This window comes from Plectrocnemia conspersa, unplaced genomic scaffold, assembly GCF_051122295.1.
Source record: "Plectrocnemia conspersa isolate PC_06_02 unplaced genomic scaffold, ASM5112229v1 ptg000005l, whole genome shotgun sequence".
Taxonomy (NCBI): Eukaryota; Metazoa; Arthropoda; class Insecta; order Trichoptera; family Polycentropodidae; genus Plectrocnemia; species Plectrocnemia conspersa.
In genome coordinates this window covers 25,054,196-25,080,544 of record NW_028277169.1, presented here as the reverse complement: position 1 = coordinate 25,080,544, position 26,349 = coordinate 25,054,196, and the positions used below count along the sequence as shown (strand labels likewise).

Sequence of the window (26,349 nt, the reverse complement as noted above, 5' to 3'; positions counted from 1 at the left end):
TACGAAAGTGAGCACAGGAAGCCGCGTCAAGATGTGGATGTTCCGCGGTTATGCAACTCGCTTCGGTGATGATGATGCATTCTTCAGGCTCCGATGATGACCGAGAGTGCTTAGCAAAGTACCACGGTCAATTTGCCGGCTTTATGAATTGAGCAAAGAGCCGATCCGGAACGATAATCCGTGAAAATGTACTCGTTCCATTTGCGATTCGCGCCGGAGAACAACACGAAGGCTCGGGGTTATATGGTTGGGATGATGAACCTACAAGTCAGAATTAATATAAGCATATTAAAAAAAGACATTTTGATCTAACTACTCTTATAATATGTTATGAAAATCTTATCTCCAAAGTCTTCATATATATACAAGGTATTAAAATATAATTTTCACCTAAACTTATTTGTAGTAATTCTTAACAAAATATTGTATGTACGATATTAACATGGAATCTCCGAATTGTGAATTTTCCTTACCAGCAACTTTAAAAATAACTTTTTCAAGTACATTCGTCGACGCGACTCGAGGGAATCATATCACAGCATAGCCTCATGTACGGGTATCTGAGAATCATTTTTTGGACCTTTTCTAATAACAGGAAGTCGGTTGCATTATTCAGCAACTAGACCAGAGAAGCATGCTCAAAGTTACTGTGCACTTTATGATTATACAAAGCGCACAGTGCACTCGAGCTTAAAATAAATTTTCATCTTTTTTCGTACTATCTATTCTAAATGCAGCTGTGAATTTACCACATTGAAACCAATACTTGTCTTCATATTTACAGTGGTTATAAAACATTTAAAAATATTTGTATGAATTTATTTTTTAACAAAAAAACATCAAATCTTGATGTTTTTCTCAAAAATGAGAAATCATTATTATGCGTTTAAAAAAAATTCTTGAGAAAAAACACTAATGACAATAAATTATTTTTTACTCATTTCTTCATAATCAAAGTAATATGCATTAAAATGTAGCTTTTAATCTGTCCTTCCTGAAAAGTCGACACGACTCGAGGAAATCATATTCCAGCATACACTGTAGGAATTTTGAGGAAAATAGCAATATATATAATATTTATATTCTTTCAAATATGAGCTACACCTAAATTAGTTTATACTTCTGTGCGACTGCTATCCATTTTATAATTTAATTTGCATGGTGTTCTTTCTGTAGAATAGAAGTAGCAATCAAACATGCACATAAATTTAAGTTTCTTACCATCGCCAACTATTTTAAAGAATACTTTACGGTCATTGGTGAAAAATATGGAATTATAACACAAACAATATATTTTATAGCATTAATGGATCAAGATTAGAACTTTCAGAACAGAATTTCTGATGTGGCAATGTATACAGATACTTAAAAAAATATTATTTTATGGGAAATCCTAAATCTATTCATTTAAAAATAAACTACTTATACATAAGTGTCATAAGAAAATTATATAACCTAATTTCCTATTAGCAATTGAGTTTATGAATAAGTTTAATTTGTTGAGTTGTCAGAGAAGTTAACGCAGATTGATGAATATATTGTCTATAGAAATAACAACATTATTAGCATTAAATAATTAAAGTAAGCCACACAATTTTATTATATTTATGGCTAGTAAATTTATACTTATATCCATTGCTATTATATATACATTTATTCCAAATCCATTTAGATGTTATTATTATAAAATAAGATAGTAAAAACTTCTGTAATACGGCAATACAGAAACATCGAGGGGTGCTTACAAAAATCCTTGAGGAAATAGATTGATCAAATAAAACATGCAAGAACTCTAACGAAAAATCAATCACGACTTTTAATGATAATAAAAAACTACTAGGAACTGTATAAAAGATTTTTCGTAAACAAATTACATAATAAATATATAAAAACATTTTTATTTCAATTTCATTTTAAAAACATTGTCGAAACCACTTGAGATAGTTGACACAAAATTTGTAGCAAAATACATGCTAAAAGAGTCCCATGGATATTCTAAGAAACGATTTTTATTTCTCGACCATTAACAGCTCCGATTAACATCCCCGAATTAAATATTTCATAGATTTCCGACGTCTGCAATTTACTAATATAAAACATGGTAACGTAATAAATCATGCTTTCCTCTAATTCACAAGGGTATATAAGCCAGAACACTACCGTATTGAATCACTTTCTCCAAACACTTAATTTTACACATATTTATCACTTCGCTTCCGACTTGGAATACAGGAGTGTTCGTACCAAGCAAAACTAACCTGAATCAACGACTCTTAGAGAAAAGTAATCAAGTTAATAAAACATTGTTAAGACTAGTTATAGCAAAGTTTTAGGTTGTTTCATATAAGTAACCAATTTTTACATAGTCGATGACGAACCGCGATTGAAAGAAAATGTTTGTAGTAAATAACCATATATTTGTATTTGTGTTTTTTTGTGTATTTTGCTTAAGATTTAAGATTGACATGTATTTTTTATACTAGTTATAAATTGAAACACAATGCGGCTAAAGCCGCGAGAAATATTAATTTGGTATTAGGCGAAGGTACTACTAGTCAGAGAAATTTTGTACTGGTGATATTAACCTTAAAAATAACTCCAATGAAAGACTGCTGTTAATAAGAAACGATTGAAAAAATTGTTTCTTTTGCAACTTTTTCACAACATATATGTACATGTCTAGGAAATGTAAAAAATGGATAAATGGGTACCGCATGAAATGTTTCAAAAGAAAAAATAGCAACGTTTCAAAGTCTGTCCTTCGTTAGTTCTCAAAAGCAATATGAAACATGCGGTTAGAAATTGATTTGTACGATTACCACAAAATATAATGACAATAAATGTCCTAGTGTTTTTAATGTATACCTTTAGTATTAATAATTTACAAGAATAAGCCTTTAAAATTATCTAAAAATATTTTTTATTAAAAATTTCAGCAATACAAATAATCTAATCCGGAACGGCAAAATCCGTGAAAACTCTTGGGTTTCATTTGCGATTCGTGCCAGAGACGATTCACGATCGATCCGGTTCAATAATTAGATTGTGAACTATTCCCATAGTTTCAGGCAGTTCGTGATTCCGATTGGAAGATGAGTCATTACTTTATAGTGATGTAACGTAAAATTTTTATTTGATCAAATCACGTAATTAATTGAAATGCGTCACTGTAGTATTTTAGTTGAATTATATCCTATTATAGTAATAATATATAATAATATTACACTTTATCGCGTGCCATATTATGCTAAATTATCTTCTGTTAATATCAAAGTCTTCTTCAGGTTCTTAGTTCACGGTCGTTGTAGAAGAATGAGAAGCAAAAAATATATACACAATGAAATGAGCTATGTACATATATAGGTAGTATATATTGTTGAATTATATATTTTAACACACAGATTGTGTTAATATGAAAATTAAACAATATTACATCATTTTGATATTTATGTCATTATGATAAGAACATATTTTAATTGTCTATTGTATTGCTATTTATGTATCGATTGTTATATTATTGTTTATTATTTATAAATTGAAAAAACTATCAGGAATTTGTACCTATAGAATCAATTATCCTACCCAAGTATATATATATTCGATTAAAATGTATATATACAAGTACACATATACATAATTAAACGAATCAGAAAGGAACTAACTATAGTCAATAAATATTAAATTTATATACATAAAAAACTTATTCATTAATAGCTTTAATGCTGCTCATTTGATCTCTAGTTGTTTTATGTGCCATATGCGGATATATTAAATGATGAATTATATGATGCTGTGACTGTGACTGATTAAGAAAATTATATATGATAGGTTGATTTGATACATACAGTCATACGCTACGAACTTCATCAAATTAGTGCCATTTCCAATTTTCCTTGATCTTCACGCCTTTCGTGTGAAATTATGTGCGCCATACCGTGATTTAATGAGTTCTCTCGTAAGATCAACGCACTGGACCACTGTAATTAGTAACGTTACACGCTCCAGCGAATCTCGCGAAAAATACTCTTACTCAAAACACGTCTGACCGAGAAGAATTTAAAATATGCAACAAGAGTCACCCATGTCACTCTTCCTGACACTGCGATCTCGTTTCAGATTCGTCTCTGCCAAGTCACGACTTCTATTCAACTATAAAAAATACATTCTGGTCAACACTTTGCTTCGAAACATTGAACAATGTAGCGTGACGTCTACATAGCTACAAAAAATAGATTCAAGTACCTATTATTGAATGGATAAGTAAAAACAATTAATCTTCGGTTAAGTTGTATAAACATTTGTACAATAATGTATACCCATCAGATTACCCAACTAAACATTTCTCTTCAAAGATACAGAATAATATTACGACGACATCTATCGATGATGCCCATTAAATAATAATAAAATAAGTCATAAATAATCATCTCATTTTTAGATCTGAGTTAATAATAATAGACAATTTAATTTATTATTAGTTTATGCTATATAGTCAGGGCCACTGAGAGCGAAAACAATGATTCCGGGCCTCATGACAAAAATGGCATTTTATATTTTTTAACACCGTAATAACTGCACTACATTCTCTGGAAGTTGTCCGAACCGAAGTTACAACTGAAGTCGGCCGAGATCTACGACTTCGAGTAAGCGACAATGTCCGGACGGCGGCCTCTGTCACGTACAGCCGGCATATTTGCGCGCGATCGATAAAAGTGCCAAATAATCGCAATTATTGAAATTACGCTACTGATAATTATAAAAACTTGTGTGGGCACTCACCAATACAATATCAATGAAAACTTTTCGGTCGTAAATATACAATTTACGCAAAATCTTTGTCGGCTTTTGCAAAATGCCATAAGACATTGTACTTCAGAATACGAACACTACATGTGTGACTATCCTAGAATTTGTCGCCATCGATTCTAAATGAGAATTCGTTATGGTGTGACATTTATGTAAACCGATCTAGGAAAATACATAATGATATTCGAAACAATTTTCTTAACAAAATCGAGTACCAGTAATTATTTTTTAATTATTTAATTTTATATGAAAAAAATATAATAACGATATCTGTTAGAAGAATATACTATAAAAAATATAATTAATCCCTTTTGGTCCCTAAATAAGATGTCAGTAAGAGTCTGTTGAAGTCCCCGATAAGCATGTGGTATTATGATTTGACTACGATGCAGCGCTCGACATGCGTGTTAACCATAGGACGCCTACGCGCATTCTGAAATTGAGCCGAGTTATTTGTTCTATCTCAGTTAGCGAAACACCATATCATTATCTCTCTCACTCTCGTCACTTAACACGCGAGAGAGCAAAGGGGAAATATCTCACCGCTTGCGCTCGAAAGAGCAGCTCCGACTTCGGTCCCTTTGACTCGGAAATAATGCCGACAATGTTCGGAAGCGCTCGAAGCTGGCCAAGTCGACTGAATTACCCCCACTTTGCCTTCAGTTCTAGGTAACCTCAGACAACTTCCGAGAAATTTTAGAGCGGGCAGAACCGAACTCGACCGAAGTAACCCACTATATTCTCCGTCCTTGGCCAACCTTGGCCAACTTCCAGAGAGTACAGTGCAGTCATAATATAATTTCTTGAATAAATAATAATATGTACGAGTTAGCCCTTTATATGCTGCAAATAAATATAAAAATTAGCCACAATTGTGACATATTTTCTGAAATCATATGTTATGCGAAATATTTTAATACGATATTAAAAAATATTTTAATTAATTTTTGCTACTCAGTGTTGCCATATAGTGAATTTCCAGTCCAGATCAAAATCAATAAAATCATGCCATCGCAGTAAAAACGCTCGATTATCAAGACTTTTAATTACAATATTACGAGTGAGAATCAAATAAACTGAATTTTGCCCAAAAGACAATTACGATCGTAATCTGGCGTTCGGACTACGATTTTTATAATTATATTACAAATATAATGAGGAACATATAAACCGAATTTCGACCAATAGGAGAGCGTAAAAAACAATTATCCCTTCTCAGAAGTCAAAAATTCACGTCAAAAGCAATAAAATCATGCCGTCGCCGTCGCAATGGGAACGCTCGTTACCGAGCGTTCCCATTGCGACGGCGCCGACACGATTTTATTGCTTTTGACGTGAATTTTTGACTTCTGAGAAGGGATAATTGTTTTTTACGCCCTCCTATTGACCAAAATTCGGTTTGAATAAACTTTGATTAATACTCTCGTAGTAGTAATATTGTTATAGTATTGACTGTATTGCATTTTTATGTAACAAATAAATTGCTATTTAATTTTTAAACCTTATTTACTAACAATGCAAAAACCAATCTTACACATGTAACAATCGTCCATTGAATTGCCATAAAGCATTGAATATTAACTCGTATCTCATTTCACTATTAATAAACGTATAATTATCACAATGAACCGCGCTGGCTTTGGGCTTGTACGTTAATTATAAACCCTTACAAATTCTTATCAATTTGTTACGTATTACATTTATATTTTACACACACATTTCTTGCCTCTCGATTTATATTAATCGTTTTAATAATCGACCCTGTGTGTATGTGTGAGGTCTCAGAGTGCCTTGAACCTGTCCAAGACGAGCGCTAGGTATAGGCCTAGTAAATGTCTGCGCATCTCCGCGGCCTTGGCAAGTTTTCTTGCATCGGGCACTATATCATTTTTTGTATTATTTATATGAAAAAAGCCCGCGAGAGCTTTTATGTTAACATCGACGCTTGATACGCATTCAAGAATAACGACTACCCTCATCTCATGTCTTTGTCTAGAACCTGTCTATTTTTTTTGTCTAGCAATTAAAAATTAGGAGCTACATAGTTAGTGTAGGTTTTGAATTCATAGAATCCTTGAATAATAATAAAAACATTGAGTTAAATCAGGTACATATTTTATCCTGATTTAATTGGATATGCGTCGGCTAAATACTTAATTGCAAATGGATAGATAAGAATCTCAGGTTCGATTCTTCGTGGGTTACTTAATTTTATATGGACTATAAAATCATTGATTATGCAAAACGGATACTTAAAATAAAAGCACGATTAATAAAAATTACGGTATTACCATTAAATAATCCAGTTCAATTAAAAAAGGAGGTGTGCCATTACGATTTTATTCATTTAAGTTATTTGCCATGTAAATTTCAATCGAATGCCAAGAGCAAACTCTAAGAGCTGTTAATCTAACCAACAATGGATGATTGTTTGGTTGAGTGTGGAAACACAATAAACAATAAATTAGAAGTATTACAATGGAAATACTGTTTTTTGTAGTTACTTCGTATGTCTGACGAAAATAAAAATTAACACCAGCACAATTAGATTCACTCAAATTAAAAAAATATTGATTGATACAAAAGTTTTGCTACTATATTATAATTTGATATTTTTTTAAATGCTTTCAAAATTTTAAATGTATATTTTTATAAATAAATAAAAATATTAACCCTTAATTTTGGGTTTATATTAAATAATATAGGGTTGATATAATTATTATATAAATGATTTAATCAAAATAAAATTTTAAACAGATTTTTTTTGCATAACATACATATACCTAAAATAAAAAATAGTAAAAAAGTTGAAGAAATGAGACCAATCAACATGCTACCGTGTATAGAAAAAATAATAGAAGAAGTAGTAATCAAACAATTAAAGGAATTTATTACTTCTCAAAACATAATATGTGAACAACAATCGGGATTCAGAGAAAAGCATTCCACTGAAACTGCATTACAAGTAGTGATAAATGATTGGCTGTTGGCTAAGGATACAAACAAAATCATTGGAGCAGTTTTCTTGGATTTCAAGAGAGCCTTCGAAACAATAGACAGAAAAATAATGTTAAAGAAATTGGAGAGTATAGGTATAAGTGATATAGTTTTAAGATGGTTTAATAATTACTTATATAAAAGAAAACAAAAAGTTAAAATAAATAATGTATATTCTGAAGAGAAATTAGTGTCTTATGGAGTACCACAAGGGTCTAAATTGGGACCATTGTTATTTGTTTTGTATATTAATGATATAGTTAATAACGTGAAAAAATGCAAAATTCATCTATTTGCGGATGACACATTAATGTATTGCATAGGTGATAACATTAAAGAAATTGTAAATAATTTAAATAATGAATTAAGTATATTAGAAATATGGTTAAAGAATAATGTACTTAAATTAAATGAGAATAAAACTAAATGTATGTTTATTAATTATAAAAATGTTTTAGATAATAGTACCAAAATAGTAATAAATAACTCTAGTATAGAAATAGTGGATAATATAAAATATTTAGGAGTAATTGTTGATACAAAATTAAATTTTAAAAAACATTTTAATTACATATTAAAAAAAATTAGTAGAAAAATAGGTTTATTATCTAGATTAAGAAATATATTAAGTATAAATACAAAAAAAATAATTTATAATAGTATAATATTGCCCCATTTTAATTATTGTGCAACACTATTAAATATGTTAAATAAATTAGATAAACAAATGTTGCAAAAATTACAAAATAGGGCAATGAGAGTAATTTTAAATAAAAATAGATTAACTAATTGTAAAAGTATGATTGATAGATTAGAATGGTTGAATGTTCAAGAAATATTGAGTATGAATGTTTTATTATTTATATATAAGTTAGAAAATAATATATTACCAAAATATTTTAATAAGTATTTAATAAGAAATAAAGATGTACATAAATATAATACTAGAAATAGAGAAAATTTTAAGATAATTAAGTATAAGAAAACGAGTACGGCTAGGGGAATTATGTACGGAGGTTTTGATTTATATAATAGTCTTCCAAGAGAAATCCGAAACAGAAAAAATATAACGGGTTTCATAAATGGAATAAAAAAACACCTTCGTACATGTAGAAATAAATTATAATATTAAGACTTTATTATTGTATATTTTTATTTTTTCTATCTGTTATGTATTTTTTATATATTTTTATATATGTTTACTAAATTTGTTAGATGTAAAGATTAGCTATTAAGCTAAATAAATTAATAAAATAAAATAAATAATAAATAATTAGCCAGGATATATGTTATGCAAAATAAATAATCGCAGCCGTATTGAATCATACCTATTTAAAATCTACCGTACATTACAAGCACAAAACAATATAATAAAATATGTTTTAAACAATAACAAAGAGTCTGGTTCCGCTCTATAATATGGATATTAATCAGAGGATCAAGTACTTGAAGTAACGTTGGACTTACTACTAATTCTTAAGAGTTTATTAACCACTTCCTCTATAACTTTGATTTTTATAAGCGATTTGAATCTGGGTGTAAATTCATTAAACGGTTTAAGAACACTCAATAAGGTCGGTTCCAAATACAAAGGATACGGTCAAACTGACATTAAGCCTCGGATACACATTCCATAGAATTACATCACTGATCATACTGGTTTTTGAACCACCGTTACGGCTAACAAATAATATTGATAAAATGGTCTGATTTTGTCCCGAATTATCAGAATTAAATAAATAAATAAAATATTAAAAAATATTTACTTTTCAATTATTTAAATATAATGCTATTATTTCATAAACTAATGTGATAAAACAACTCGGAAAGTTATATATACAAATATGGGATTTAAACGTCTAATATGTTAAAACGGTAAACCACCGTGAGAAAAACTTTTCATATATTAAATCAAAGAACTCGTCATGTATGTATAGGGCAAACATGTGTTGAAAAATAATAACACTTCTATTCGGGATTTCCATTCAAACGGAAATCTGTTTCAAAACTGCCACCCTTTTGTATTTGGCTGTCCCACCGAAAGGGACAAAATACAAAATCTATTATAGGTGGGGGTAATAAACATAAAAATGGAGCGCTGGACCACTACAGATATAAAATAATTTTATGATCTATATTTTTGGAAATTAATTAAAATATAAATTTCTGGTTATCATTTTTTTAAGATCATTGATTTTTCAGTACATGTTTAAAACTATGTTTAACAAGCATCTTATCACACCTTGACAAACAATTTACAAACAAAAAACAAGGTCCCTCTGAAATTTGAACTCGGATCGTTGGATTCAAAGTCTAGAGTGCTAACTAATCATTACACTATGAGACCTGTGTACGATTTCCATAAAGCTCAATGACATCGATTAAAACTTCCTTATCTTCACTTACAACATAATCAAAACACGCATTATTATTGTTTATGTTAAAAAATAAGCATTCACAGCATGAAAAGTGAAAACATCGCCGCGTAAGCGGTGATATCACACTTCGTGCCTCCACCGAGCACCTGCTTCACGAGAGGTTTATTTATCACATATGTACGTATATAGCTGGGATTGCAAAAAACAAATAAATATCCTTGATTACAATCCTGCAATCGTGATGTTGGAGCGACCGTGTCTAAATACCTGTGCCATTACTCGTTAGCCAGGTCAAGTGGTGTACCATGTTGGTGGATAAAAAAATATTAGTATGTGAAGAATACGCTGGAGCGATGACCACATTGTGAATTTTTATTATACGTATGTGAAGTGCAAAAAATATGATATAATAACTCTGTAATAACTGGGATACGTTGTGTGTGTGTAATTTTTTTGGTGAAGATCATCGCACGAAAATATGATTTGCACGGTTGAGAGTTTCTAATAACGCAGCATTGATTCAAAACAATAACAAATTTGTAAATCATAGCAAAGTCCAGTTACAATTGATTTGAATAGTAATTAGAGCCAATCTATATTAAGATGAACTGTTTCCTTATTTAATAACAACGAGAGAAAATTATTCACAACAATTATTTTCGTGAGGTTATTTAAACTATCATTAGTATCTCTGCAAAATTTGATGTGGTATTTTGTGAAGTAAATGGACTTTTTTATCACTAAATCAAACACGTCTTTATACACAATAGTTAAAAAGTAGGCAGCTACATTTGAACATGGGAGAAAAAACACTAAAGATGACCATCATAGTGGAAGACCTAAAACTGTTACCAAAGAAAACATTGCCTTGATTTATACTATTATTATGACAGATCGACGAATTAGGACTCGAGAAAAATTAAGAGGCTCAAAGCATCTCTTATGAAAAGGTGCAAAACATTTAGAGCAATGATTGTCTGACGGTTGATTTAAAATGTGTTTGTTTCCATAATTTTATGAACATCTTGGCCCTCGTGCACAATAGTCAACAATGAGCAGCTGAATACAAACATGAAAAGCATTGAAGATGGTCATATCAGCGTTTGTTACAGCTGAAAAAATCATCTGTTTGATACACGAGAAAAATGAAAGCTGTGTGTATCTCCTATAAACAGGTTTAAAATGAGTTAGGAATATCAAAAAAATCAGCGATGTGTTCAGACGTCGTCCGATTATCTGCTTCGTTATGAACCTGATCTTAATATTTTTATATAAAAGCATAAAAATATCAAGACTACTTCCAATGAGACATGGGTTTACTACGGTAGAACAAATTCAAAGCAACAGTTGAGACAGTGAAAGTATGGATTTACTGTTAAGTTTCATTCACATGTATTGCAGTATAGCATATGTTTGTTAAGCTAAACTTTTAAGTAAAAATTTAAAAGTTGAAAGTTTAGCACAAGCCAGCTTGAATGACATGTGCAAATATAACGTGGCTACTGTTCACCGTTTGAGAGGAGTTCTTGTGACAAACTAACACGATTTAAAAGTATTTGTTAATGCAATAAAACTACTACATAAAATAATTAAATTGTTCAAGATTTTTCTTTAAAGATAAGCTAAGTATTTAGAGTTCAAAGCTGAAGATTTTGTATTCAAAAAAACTAAATTTTTCTGTATAAAAGTTTTTACTAGCGCGTGTTTTTTTTTCTGTTATATATTCAATTACATTTTGTGAGATTTTTACTAATATTTTGTTAAGATTACACTTGAATATTGCAAAAAACATTAAAATATATGCAAAAATGTTACAAGAAAAAAAATGTAAAACGCTACAAATCCTACAAAACTTCTCTTTACGAATGACGAAATTGCTCCACGGTTTATCTTTAACCCGATTATACATAAAAACTTAAAAACAGACACTTTAACTAGATACAAAATAACATTTAAATCAGTTACTTAGAAATGTATTAATTAATAATCCGATAAATGTAATTCAATAATAATAATAAATACAATAACTAATTAATAAATATTTATTTAAAATATGAACTCTTCTCTTTTTTCTGATAACAATAAATAGGAACTTTAAAAAGACATATATATATTAAATAGATAAAATGTCTAAATTCTAAGAAATCAAAAGGAAAAACAATTAAATAAATTAATCTAGGAAAATATATCACCAGTAATTCACCGCTAGCAATTAATCACTAGCAGTTTACCACCACGTCAATTGATCGCATAAACAATTTATACCCTACAAATGATCGCCAGGCAATACTTAAAATTTATATAAATTTATTGGTCATTTTAAATTGAAAAAACCCTTTTTAAAAAAAGCTATAAAAATAATTGACAATCATTAAACTAGATTTCTGGTGTCTCATTATTTACTTAGCAGTTGATTGTGTTTACTTGGTTGTAACTTCATTGCATTGAGCTAACGTTAAGGAAGGTTCACGATAAATAAATAAAAGAAAATTTATTTAATGCGAAAATTTCTATACATGGAACATAAAATCTAGTATAGAATTTATTTCATTTTAAGCCTAATCAATTATATTTCAGCAGAAATGTTCTAAAGTATTTTAAAGATTGCCGACTCCATTCCAAGATGTCCAACATTATGTGTTTTACAGATGTAAATCAATATTTTATTACAAATTACATCACTATACCAAAGCGTACTAGGCAAAAAATATAGATCTAAAAATTGCCTGAGGGGACTAAGCTTCATCAATGAATTTTAATAATATCATAAAAAATATATATACAAACATGACGTGTCTCATGTAATATTTAAATTAGTACATAATGTATGTACATACATTAATAATACCTATATCGAGTATAATACTTTATGGTTATATTTTTTTAGAATACATCGTTTCGTCTAATATATTTCTCGAGAAGATATATAGCTACAGCTCATTACTGATTTAATAAATTATTATTCCTTTAATTCTCACGCATTGCGCAATAATGTTTTTAACCAAGCTATTTAGGCTAGTGTGACTGCCTTTTTACGGACGAGTAAAGAAATAGTGCATAGATGGCATTTAAACATTTTTTAACATTGTTGACAACTCTGCTTTAGTTTTGATTTTTGGGTCTAAGTCGGTAGATGGGCTTTCGCTTTAGTACATTGCGTGAACTGAAACTAGGCGCGACCACCTACTTGGGTTGTCGCAGGTATATGTAGGTATATGCGACGCAGCAAAGTTGTGTTTCGTTTATTTGAAAGGGAAATTTTGTATATCAATTACGTTACGAGTAGGTGGAATGGTGACTTAATAGGCTTTTAATAATCGGTGAAATTTATGAATCGATTAACGATTAAAATATGAGGCTCGTGCAATTTCAACATCTAAAAGAACACACGAATAATTTCCAAAGCTAGCAAATACTGTAGCTTCTAAGCTATCTGCCGCTTCATAAATATGTACTACTAGATTTCGATCTTTCGATCAAAGGATCTTGCACGCAGTTTAATTGGAGAGCATTTCGCGACTTATCTGAGAGCACAATAGTGCGACTCTAATTAAAACATAGTGCTTGTCCTTCGGGGCGACGAGATCGCCGGATAGCCGTAGCCGAGTAAGTAACCCTTGAAGAATTTATTGGGAGTCGGGAAAGGTATGCGAATAAGTCGTCCTTGTTGAGCTGATGATCCGAGATGGAGACGACCTAACCAGTCTTTGCTGCCCCGAGGCGGCCAATTCTAACTAGATTCACTATTAAACTTTATAGCAGTTTGATACCAGTGTGTATTAATATCACTACATATATGTATAATACATACATATGTATACACGCAGAGGCGTATCTATTAATGATGTCAACTGGTGATTAATGAAGGATTGAGTCTATGTATATGAGATACATATGTCGATTGTGAGGAAGACAATATATCAAAAACTATAATACATGAAAAATAAAGTTTATATTAGTTTATTTTTATGGAGCTTTTTATATATTATCCGAGCTAAAAACTGAGCTTTCATTATAGAATAATTTCAGAACTAAATAAAATTTAAAAAAAACAATTAGATGCAATAATTTAATTTTGGTGGTATCCATGATGCCAATTATTATTATTTAGATTTTATCTAAATAAGACTAGTACATTTAATGTAAGGTGTACGCGGAACAATTTTTTTTGCTACTTATCTTAGCCATTTTAAAAAAAAATTTGTATAAGCAATTCAATGCTCATAATTGTTTAAAATATGGTCTAAATGTCATTCTTAGATAGTGGTAATTTAGGTTTGATATAAATAAATTTATTATTTTCAGCGCCTTTAATTTAATTTTTATGATTTAATATCATAAATTAAAACTATTTAAGGCTACGTAGCTATATGCATTATTTCGCTGCCATTAAATTGAATTTGATTACATATTATCGCAAGAAAGATTCAATAACAAGAATTATATGTAAAAATATGCCATAATTTTTAATCTGTCATTAGTTTTTTTATAAGCAACATTTACATACATGAAGTGAAGTCCAATATATTTTTTCATTTACAAAAAAAATGTGCTAGAAGAAAAATAGTAACTAAATTTGGGGTTAATATTGGGGCTCTATCTAAATTTGGGGTTAATATTATGGCGACTACACACAGATGCATGCGTTTAAAAGGGTATTATTCTCAAAATGCGTTAATTTACTGTGATCAAAATGATCATCCACACAGCCCTCATTACGACCAGAAAAAAATCGCATAAAAGTTTGTTTTTACAGTAAATATTGAGAGAATATTTCTTTGTTGCGAAACGGTTATGGATATAATAAATCATCCGATCCACAAGATTCCCGTTGTAATGCAATACGACCTTGAACAATGCCCATCAAGCGAATGTCGCTTTCTAAAGGCGTATACATATTTCGCCGTTCTAAGAAGCGACTGGATGATCGCTGCATATTTGTGATTGGTTAGCAAGCTGGTGACTACTTGGAAGGTAGTCACCAGCAGACATTAAGAAACCAGCAGACGCCTGCCACCCGCGGACAACATACGATCATTGATGCCCACATCCAGCCACCAGCTTTTCCACCACCGCTTGGAGAATATACTGTCGCTGCAAGACCAATCAGAACTCCACTGACATCATACTTCCGCCAGCTTCTACACCACTGCTCGGAGAAAAAATCTCGCAATTTATTGTCTGTCGCAACATATGTAAATTGAATGCAATAAAACTAGATTCCACTAAGTGTCTCACTGACTACGAAGTCACACCCCTAGGGTTCTCAAATCCTAAAATAAAAAAATTTAAGGCAAACTTACATCGCGAATTTTGGACTAAATAAAGTATCAATAATTATATTTCTAGAACCAATAATTTAGTATCATAATCAATCATAATAATACAATTACAAATAATTAAATAATTCTGTATGCTATTACCAAGACACAAGTAATAAAAACGAGGAATTTTATAACCAAAAACTAAAAAAAACATTTTGTGGAAACTCTAACATAAGTTATTTTAATTCAGGTAACATACCCTCGAAAAGATCATTATATTAAAACATCAAAAAACCAGATAAAAACAACAGCAAAACCATAAAAAATAATCCCCAAAAATTCTGCATATAATCCTACGTCACTAAACAGTGTATTGTATAATCTTTGAAACACGCGTCGAAATAATAACAAATGTTCCATTAAACAGACAAGAAGGTTTTGTTTATAGAGGTCCACCCGGGAGAAAGCATTACGGAGGCATAGTACATGGGATTCGAAATATAGTGCTTAATAATGTCACAATAAGCAATATATAGACTTTCAATGACCTTTTTTTTGAAATGCATTTTCGTGGTCATGTAACTCATATATCATATTGAACACATTCCCCTTTATTGTGCCTCGATGCTTCATGCTTTTCTGGCACACCCTGCACATGACCATATAAATTTACTGCCGATAAATTTGAACGCTGTAAAACCTCGTTCCATTTAGTCGAGAGAGTCGTAAAAAAGAAAATTCGTCTGGACAACAATTTGTTATACTCGAACGCTCGTGCTTTTACAAGCTTTCCGACAATAAAGCTTTTGTGCGGGTCCGTGTTTATAAATAAATCTTATAATGGAATAAACAACCCGCCGCTTACATACTTTTTTTAAACACACTGCACACGTCTGAGAAAGATCGACCTCTCGGTTGCAACAATAATGGGCCGCCTGTCAAACCCGCTGATAACATCTGCTGATAATGAAACTTAATTTATTTTAGAGCATTGCAAATTTGATATCGGTAGATTAAGATCCACTAAGACCGCTAGTCGGAATTGTGCTGGCAAACCGTTATAGCAACGAATCTGTCGGTGTAATTATCAAAATGTTTAATCAAATCTGTTCTAAATAGAAGCGATGCAATTTCAGAGGAATGTGTAGCGTTTTGGTTTATTTGTGTGCAGTATTAATCGCCTATAATTTGTGATATGAAATGGACGTTAATAATCGTAATCTGATGAATTTTCATCAGCGTCCCTGTTAGTTGAACATATAACAGGATTTTTACTGTTCAATAAAATTTATGCCATAATTTGTGGAAACTATTATTATCGCTTAAATATTTAAGTTTTGATTGATATTATGTGTAAATATTTATGTGTAAAGTTATGATCGAAAGTCAAGAACATGTCTTACAATATATTTTGAATACAATGTAATACGTTTATCATAATTTGTTATGCTTAAAATAAATACACACATACACATATGAGTAAAAACACGAAAACAAGATAAAATAACAGATCAACTCAACAGGTGTGCATTGTCACACACAAATTGCACCAAAACCCCATATGTGCACGAGAAAATGTCAATATCTCTATGCACAGTATTGAGCAGACGAACGACTTTTGCCAGAGAAGAGTTGACAGGTGCTCTAGTTCTAGACTCTACAGACAAGAACATTGGACGCGACTAAGAACAATAACCACCTTCCGGAGCCCACATTTGGAGCTGCTCGAGCAACAAAGGGTTGTCTAAAACACTTCTGCGAGTTGACAAAGAAATGTATCCAAGTGCTCCCAGAATAAAAGAACGGATAATACTCAAGTATAAATATCGAAGGAATTTACGCTGTACTTTTTCCAGTTTCCATTCATTACATTGACTCATTACGCCTGGAATCCAAATAATAGAGCTAGTTTCTAGTATGCTGCGTATTACAGCATCATAAAGAGTGCGCAAGCGTATTATTGAAGTAGCGCGCATTTCTTAAGATAAAACCGAGCATATTTAACGATATGCTGTGAGTCTCTGCAATGTGCTGGTTAAATTTCCAACGTTCCTCGAAAGCCACAGTAAAGAAAGACCTATCTAGAATAAATCCCCCGAGATGATAGGAATATTCCGCCGGTTTTGACGACCTTATGACATTTCTTTACACTGAAAGGCAATCTATTATAACAAGCCCACTTCCATAAAGAATTGAGATCTTCCTGCAGGTCGAAGGAATCCGAAATTGACTTGCATTTTCTTGAAAATTTTCAAGTCATCTGCATATAATAAAAAAATTGAATGATGCATTGCTATTTCTATGTCATTAATGAAGCATAGAAACAGCGATGGACCCAAGTTGGATTTTTGAGGTACTCCAATAGATGTCTCATATCGTTCTGAAAAAGAGTTTTTGTACTTGATGAACTGATATCTATCGGTCAATTAATTTGAGAATAGGTTTATAAGACCTTCGGAAAACCCGAAATTATATATTTTTTTCATAACTAAAGCATGATTAACTTTAAAGAATGCCTTTTCTAAATCACTTGTACACCAGAGTCCAATAAAGTTAGAACAAAACCATAAGATTAGTGACAGTGGATCGAGATTGACGGAAACCTTGTGGCTGCTCGAGAAGCATACGCCTACAATGATTAAAAATGTTTGCAATACAATTTCAAATAATTTTGTAGGTGCTGAAATCAACGCCTGTTATGGTCAATGTGAGACTTGCCACCTTTTTTATGAATCGTAATGACCTTAGAGCATTTCCACAACTCTGTAAAACATAAATATAAATAAAAAATGTAAAATCCTACTAACTACAATATGGCAACTTTAATAAAACAACATGAATATACATAATGATAAACTGCATCTCGGTTCTGTAATTTTTGCTCTTCGCAACGCAAAAGGTACGTATTACGCCTTCGCAGTACAGTCCATCATATTCATTCAGGCAACACTTTGAGAGTCGCTGCTCGTGACAAAGTCGATCAAAATTGCATCGATGTCGCAACGACACATTTCCACGGTCGGACCGTGCGAACGACGACAATTGACATCGCAACTTTAATCGCAATTTTCCACATTCCTAACTGGACCTGATTCAAAGTCCAGTGTTTCTAAAAAGATCGATATCAGAAGGATGGGCGACACTGACTGAAGATTTGCATAGTCATCAAGAATAGCCAAAGGCGCAAACAAGTATAGTGAATAACAATGGGCAATTTTCGATTCGGCCCTTTAGATTCACCCGTGGGCTAAATTTTACTGCTTTGATTATACTGCAAGTTATTTATGCAACGGTTGGATCTATTAATCTATTAATTTTAATAACTATAATATTTAAAAAATAAGCTAAGCTGATTTTATATGCATATTATTTGTGTTTTTACTATGAAAATAGACAAAGATCTTTATATGTGATCAATAAACAAATAACATAGAGTATGTATCGTGATATTTTAACAGTTTATAACAAATATATGTCATAAATACACACTGATGGAGCTATAAATTTAGGAAATATGCCCATTGCGTGCAACGTCTCATATGTACCTCAAACCAGCATCTAAATTTCATCCCATACGTATCGCTTAAGGCGATTTTCGCGTGAGAACTTCAAACTGCAAATTCCAATATGTCAAATTTAGGACCGGAGAACTTCTAACAACAGTCAGAACAATTTTCTGATTGAGCCTCGTGGCGCAACCGCGCGCATAAAGGCGATGCAGTTTTCCCATCGCTCCGATGCGTCGCATGACACGCCATAATTTGCCACGACAGTGTAAATCAATATCGGTCGCAATCTGCAATCTGACTAATCTGTAGAGACGATGGAATTACCATGGATTTGAATTTTCACGCACGACATGTGGTGGATGTCGCCGCAACGACCATAGTGCGCATTCGCCTCGATCGTATGGTTTTGTACGTACGCCATGTGCTGTTTGGTTTACAGTTATAATAGTTGATCATCGCATAATATTTATGGTTATCTTAAGGAATTGAATAGTTATTTATTTTTCATTCTGTATTTATATGTTAAGCTCGAGAGGCTCTGTTGTTCAATTCAATGTAAGATTTATAGCACATTTTCGCAATGAAAGCATCATTGTTTATGAATATGTGTGACTTGACTATAATCAATCATAAATAATACACCTACTTATTTTTAATAAAATTTAAATAAGGCACCATTATTTGCCCATTTATATGAAAAAGTGAAAGTTTTAGTTCAAAAAATATTTTTTTTCATTTTTTTAAATCATTCAAATTATTCTATAACTTGAATAGTGTTTTTGTCATAGAATATTTTTTATTTTTATGACTACTAATGCTGCATATGGATGTCGCGTATGCAACATTTTCAAAGAACTACGATGGTAATTCTATCAAAATATTGAAAATCTCTTTTCTCACTACCTGCTTTGAATGCAGCTGTGAATCTAAATATTATTATAAATTTAATTTTTAACAAATAGCGATTTATATGACTTCTCAAGAAAGTATATTTTATCATTTTGTATTTTATTGTAATAATTTGAGAATAAATCACAATTATACATATGTAAGTACATATACATAAATATATAAGTTAGCCTATTCTTTGTGATTTTAACAGTGCATATTACTGTGGGGACCACATATTTACGGTCACATTTAGATATGGAATCGAGGAATAAAATAGTTTCCCATATCTAATCAACCCCGACAATCAAGCGCGACAAAGAAATAGGGGAGCTTTCTGGAACAGCGATACAAAAAATTAGTCGCCTTAATTAAAATATTCTTGAGACAATGCGATGAAACAGTTTCCCATATCTAATTGACCCCTCGCCCACACACGGATCTGCTAATCTAGTGCGACCAAAAATTAGGGGAATTTGCATACAAAGCAATAACATTTTACGTCTTCCTAGATTAAAAATAAACAAACTAGTCTGAAACCGACAATCCCACGCAAAAAGGGAAACGACATCTTACTTTTAATACGTCACGGATTATTTTATAATAAAATCCAGGATGAAGAATATTGCATTTTGCAAGGGAGACGATATCGTGAGAAAAATTACACTTGCGTGAGGAACAAAAACCGTGGGAAGCAGGACGATATTGCGCAATAATATTGACGGAAGTCCACTATATAAGGGGTTGGAGTTTCCATACAAGAACAAATCACATCGGCACGGGAGCAAGCAGCCTCACCAAAGTCCACCCTACGCCAGCGAAAACTTCCGAGACACCTGCCTGGAACTTTATCCTGTCGCAGAACCCCTAGACGTCCGCAAAGAGCATCCACCACAGCAAGAACCGAGCCAAGATCAACCCTTTTGGAACGCGAGCCGAACAGCTGATATTTTGGCCATCCAGCACTATCCGTGAACTTCTCTCCAAAACTACAGCCAATATTTAAAATAAATCATTGTCACGTAAATATAAATTATTGTAAATTTATAAAGCAAATTTGTACCATTTAGTAGCTAATAAAAACCTACATTACCAATATAATATGTATCTAAATTATATTTACTATCAAAAACTAGGTTAAAGCAAAAGTAGATACATCAAATTATTTTATATTTAATAAACTAATAAATAAAGTTATTTGTAATACGTACATACAATGTTTTAATGGTGATTATCTTAAAAAGTACTGATTCATACCTGTAATAAAAATAAAACTTATTAAAAAAAATACACGTTGCTATAAAATAACCATGAAATATAAAAAAATATGAACCGAATATATGAATCTGTATGTCTTCATAAGAGTAATAATATTTATTAAAATAATACATAATGTTTACTGTCTAATTACATATTTTAAAACAAGTTATTTTTTCTTGCATTTATGTTACAGTTTTTCAGATTTTTGTCATAATTTTAGTCAATTATTTCTGCTTTTAACAATTTTTCATTTGTAAAATACTCATTTTTATTTTTTTAATGTTTGATTAATAACATACATTGATATGCAATGTATGTTATTAAAAAAATATTTCTGTCCAAAATTAGTACAACATTTTTTTAATATTTTACTCACAATATTAGTTGTAAGTGATTAAAATTAAAAATATTATTGTATTGCTATATAAAATTTGCATTCCGCTTTGCTTTTTTACTATATTTTTAACTCTGTTTCGAGAACATTGGTCTCTGGTGTACGACTGGACGTTATATACAGATATGTTAAAAAGGCTCTTTATATAATTTCTGGTTTTCTGAAAGTTTCATGAAGCTTCACCTATTCTCAAATAACTACGATAGATATAAGTTCGTCGTAAACTCATTTTCAGAACGATATAAGGCATCTACTGTAGTACCGCAAGGATTCATATTGGGTCCATTGCTGTTTCTATTGTTCAATAATGACATAAAAACAGCAATGCGGATGATTCAAATAGAATTAAAGAGAGTGCAGTCGATTTTAGATTTTCTCGACCTCAGAAGATTTATATACAATTGTCTTTCAATGTCAAAATATGTCACAGAATTTCATTTTCAATTAATTAATAATCATGTTAAGATATCATAATTAATGATTAGGATATCTTAACAAGATTAATATTGTAAATTATAGCAATTTTGTGATTAAATGAAATATTTAAAAAAAAATATCACGCAACATTTTTTATAAAAAAATGTTGCGTGATATTTTTCAAAGAAGAATAATTAATATACAATAGCTACGCGTCAAAAGCATATGTAAAAAATAATATATAGAAAAAATGTACATTTCTGCAAAAAATAATTATAGCATAGAATTAAGACGTCACCGTGATTATTTAGTTTTTGTACCAGACAAAATTACGTTTTCTACCCTAGCTCATTATTATTTTATATTTATTGCAAGAATAAGTACTTTATAGCATAGTTTGGTAAAATAATCATAAAAAAGTAATAAAATTGTTTTTTATATCTTTTTAAATGAAAAGTCTAGACAATGTAATAAAATTAACAAAACTAGCAGTTTGTTAGTTTTGATGACAAGGACGAAGACAAATCAAAACCTACAATATCTTATCTTACCTATAATCATTTATTTTAAAATTCTCTTTCTTTCCATTTTATCTGTACCTAATAAATACAACTTATACAAAATACAAAATGTGACAAAAAACTAAACCGTTTTTTATATGCGCATTTTAGCTCACCGATAAAAATAAGGTCTAGCGATATGACGCTAAAATATTTTTTTCGGCGCAATAAATGGTTTTAATTAAAATATTAGTCTGACACGCGTTTAAATGCGATTAACAAAAAACGTGTTCTTTAGAGACAAATGTATCAAATTCATTCTAACCGTTACAATGTTTACGCATTTGTGATTTTTTATCACATGCAAAGAATGTTAATAATAATCATCATAGCGTTATTTTGAGTACAAATCAAGTGAAACCTATCATTTATATTGAATCAATAACTTCAGACGTGTGCCATAAAAGCACGTCACGAACGCAAATGAAACTTAACCCCGGCGTAAATCACACAATGTGCCCCTGACTGTCGTATAGCGGATTCGCAACGATGGCGATTATGGTACACGACAAAGAACACAGATGTATTGTGTAGACTAGGGTCAAAGGGACACAGTCGTGACCTCAAAGATGCAATCATACTAAACGGTCGAACCGACGTGGACGCGGCACGCAATTTGATTTAATTTCATTTTCCTTTTGGCCATCTGGCAAACCTGGCAATTCTCCAAGCGTGACAAAAAGAGGACATTGATGCCGATTATTATTGTTTTAAATCTACCGCTGTAACGTAACAGGCATGAGTCCAATGTTTTTGTAACAATACGAACAATTTACGATAGGAAAATACATGTGTTTATATTAGTTGCTTATTATTAATCTGATAGCCAAGGGCGCATCGTCCAAAAGTCAACGTAGATAAAAACACAATTTTCAGTATTGGGTTCTTAACCATGATCTTGACCACGTTAAGTTCAACCATGAATGATTATATTTAATTCAATAATTAAATAAAATAATAAAATAAAAAATATTTTTTTTATATTATATATTATCTTTTGGTGTATATTATAGGAATTAAATTTTATATTGGCAGAATTAACTTTAGAAGTTAAATTATGTATTTAAAATAGATATAGTTTTATATTAATTAAAGAAATATTAAATATTTTTTTAAATTATATTGACTTATTTATTAATTACTAGACTTTTAATTTTTTTGAATTTGTTTTTTATAAACATATTATTTATATATTTTAATGAAATTTAATTAATATTAATTCAAGAAATTTACTAATATTATTCTTATTATATTTTAAAAGTTTATTATTTATAAGAATTATTTTGTTAATTACTTCTTTTGTTACAATAAAGATATTTATATAATAAATTAAATATTTAAAATGCGTTTTATTAACTTATTTATTTTATTTTAATAAAATAAATAAGTTGAGAAAAATATCCAGACGTTATTGACATAAGAGCTGCCAGTAAAAAATATTTGTCCAATACATATGGACAAAGGACTCCAAAGGGTTAAAACCTCTAACATGGCATTAAAAATCAAGAAAACTAGAACAGCATAATGGGAGAAAATTACTCATAATATATATTATACATCGATAAATTTAGGGGACAAGTTTAATTAGTTTATTTTTCGTTTTTATTTAAAACAACGATTTACAAAAAAAAATCATCTCAATTTTTTAACTGAACTGATATAAAAAATGATCTATAGTAAAATAAAATTATTTACTTTGAAATAAATTATTATTATTGTACAACAAACGGAAGACTTTAAATTATAATAATATGTATATTTAAGTAATATTTCAACATAGTCATCACATGGTATATGGTCAGAAAACTCGCGTCTTTGTTTCCGTTTAAAAACGCATCTGTCAAAAACGGCGTGACGCTAACCTCGCGCCTCGATTAAAAACGCGTTAACACGCGACGCTAAATAAGAAGAGGAAAAGAAAAACGAAAAAACAACAACACAGTATTATCGATTATTTGAAATCTACTCTGACAGCTATTCCTCTATCGTAACTGACTGATTTATTTTTTCATAATATAATTTATTTTACCCGTCGATTTTCGTTAGCTCCCCGCGGCGTGACTAAGCAACGCAGACCTCTTCATCTAAATCTGAAACTTATCCCGAAGCGATTAGGCATTGTATAACGTGTCCAGCGCATAATTGGCTGACGAATCAGGTGTTTTTGTTCCACATTTTGATGGTCAGGTCTGGTCAGACCTTCACCTCTGAGAGGTCAAAGAGAAGACGTGTGACCTCCATAAGTCTCGGTGATTGATAAGCCGAAAAATTACCAATCATCCATATGTAATCTCTCGAAGTAGCCAATAATATTATAATTGATAGAAACATTAATTATAATAATTAGCAAACGAAAAGAGGGAGTGGGGTAATACCGAACAATGTTCTTTTTTATTTTCATTCAAGTCAATCAAGCATCGATAATCTATTATGTATTATAATTACCGTATGTAACATAAGAAGCACTAAATATTTCCTTGTGTTCGTTAGCTCACGGCCGAGCGCTCATTATTTTGCGTGAGGTTATAAACCTTCATTGTTTAACCTAATGGCGTCGTTATTGTAATATATGAAAATCTCAATAATAAAATCAACTGAATTTTGAATTTTTGAACGTGTAATATAAATAATAATATGTTATAATATAGTGAATCGTCGATTATGATGATTAAATGGGGATTTAGCGGTCTGAATAATCAAGATACTTTTGAGACATAATATGTTTTTATAGCAAAATTTATATTTTTCGAATCACTACAATCACGATAAAACTAAATACTATATTTATTTGCGAGTTGCTAAGAACGAGTATTTGTCACGCCAGCGTTAAGCAAGCACACGTGCCGATCAGCTATTTGGGCAGATTAAAAACATAAGAGTATGCACTTTTGCAATAAAAAATAATTCTAAATCTATTTGAATTATGACCGTTGCGCAAAGTCCATTCTTATCAAATGAGTAATAGACAAGAACACGGTATGTTTCTGATGCGAAGCATCGCATTGGCCAGGCGGTCGTATGTACAAAAGAGCAAACTACCTCTCCTAACTTCAAAAGATACTTCTAAGCTTCTATAACAAACGAGAGTTCAGCCAAACTTGCACTAAGCGAAGCTACGTTAAGTAGTAACTAAGATAACTAAGGAAGCAGCCGCTTTCTTCTATACGAACTCCGAAGTATAAGAGTTAAACCTGATCTTCAGAGAAAAATTTTTGCGAAAACTTCAATATCATTCAAATTTAAATGTTTGTGTGAGGTCTCCATCCACATGCGCAGACATACGCCTAACGATAATGGAATATATCTTTAAATTTGCGTAAATCAATCAAAGCTAAATTGCAAGAAGATAACGACATATTAACGCAATATACTCAAACTGAACAGACCACATGAAAAAACAATTATTTTGGACATAAAGGAATGCGTAGGAATGCAATTGGGTTGATACACATGACCTACCTAAGGATGATACACGGGAATACAAGGATTAGTTCCATTTCAAACTCTAGACAACACGTCATAACGAGCTTTTTAGTTTGTATGAACTTGAATAGAAGTAGAGACCATCGAAGATCGTAGAAGCCACCGCTTCTCTCTTCACGTCAAACACTAATCCAGCTCGACGTACTGCATCTAAGGTTCAACCCGCAATGTAGACGACTGAATCCTTCAGATGCATGCACGTTTTATGTGTGACACATGAATAAAAAATAATTCATTCCGCAGTCACAATTTAATTGATTAGAATTGCGAATTGAATACGAATACATTTAGAAAAATGTAATAAATACTATTTAAATGCTATGCTTCATCATAAATAAACATATTTAAAGCTGATAGTATCGATTATCATTGAGCTTGAACTTAATTTATAAA

The 26,349-nt window shown here is 31.0% G+C and overlaps 1 protein-coding gene across 5 annotated transcripts in view; it reads right to left on the bottom strand.

The window, feature by feature from the left end:
• The window catches only part of LOC148235285 (uncharacterized), an 86,054-nt gene that overhangs the window by 11,978 nt on the left and 47,727 nt on the right, over positions 1–26,349 (bottom strand). The window contains exon 1 of one of the 5 annotated variants that reach the window (XM_088186771.1): positions 3,846–4,153. The exons of the other annotated variants lie outside the window; for them this stretch is intronic. Within the exon in view, the coding sequence (XP_088042897.1) occupies positions 3,846–3,851 (6 nt within the window). The 5' untranslated portion in view covers positions 3,852–4,153. Of the gene's footprint in view, positions 1–3,845; positions 4,154–26,349 lie in introns of those variants that run through there. 5 annotated transcript variants of the gene reach the window in all.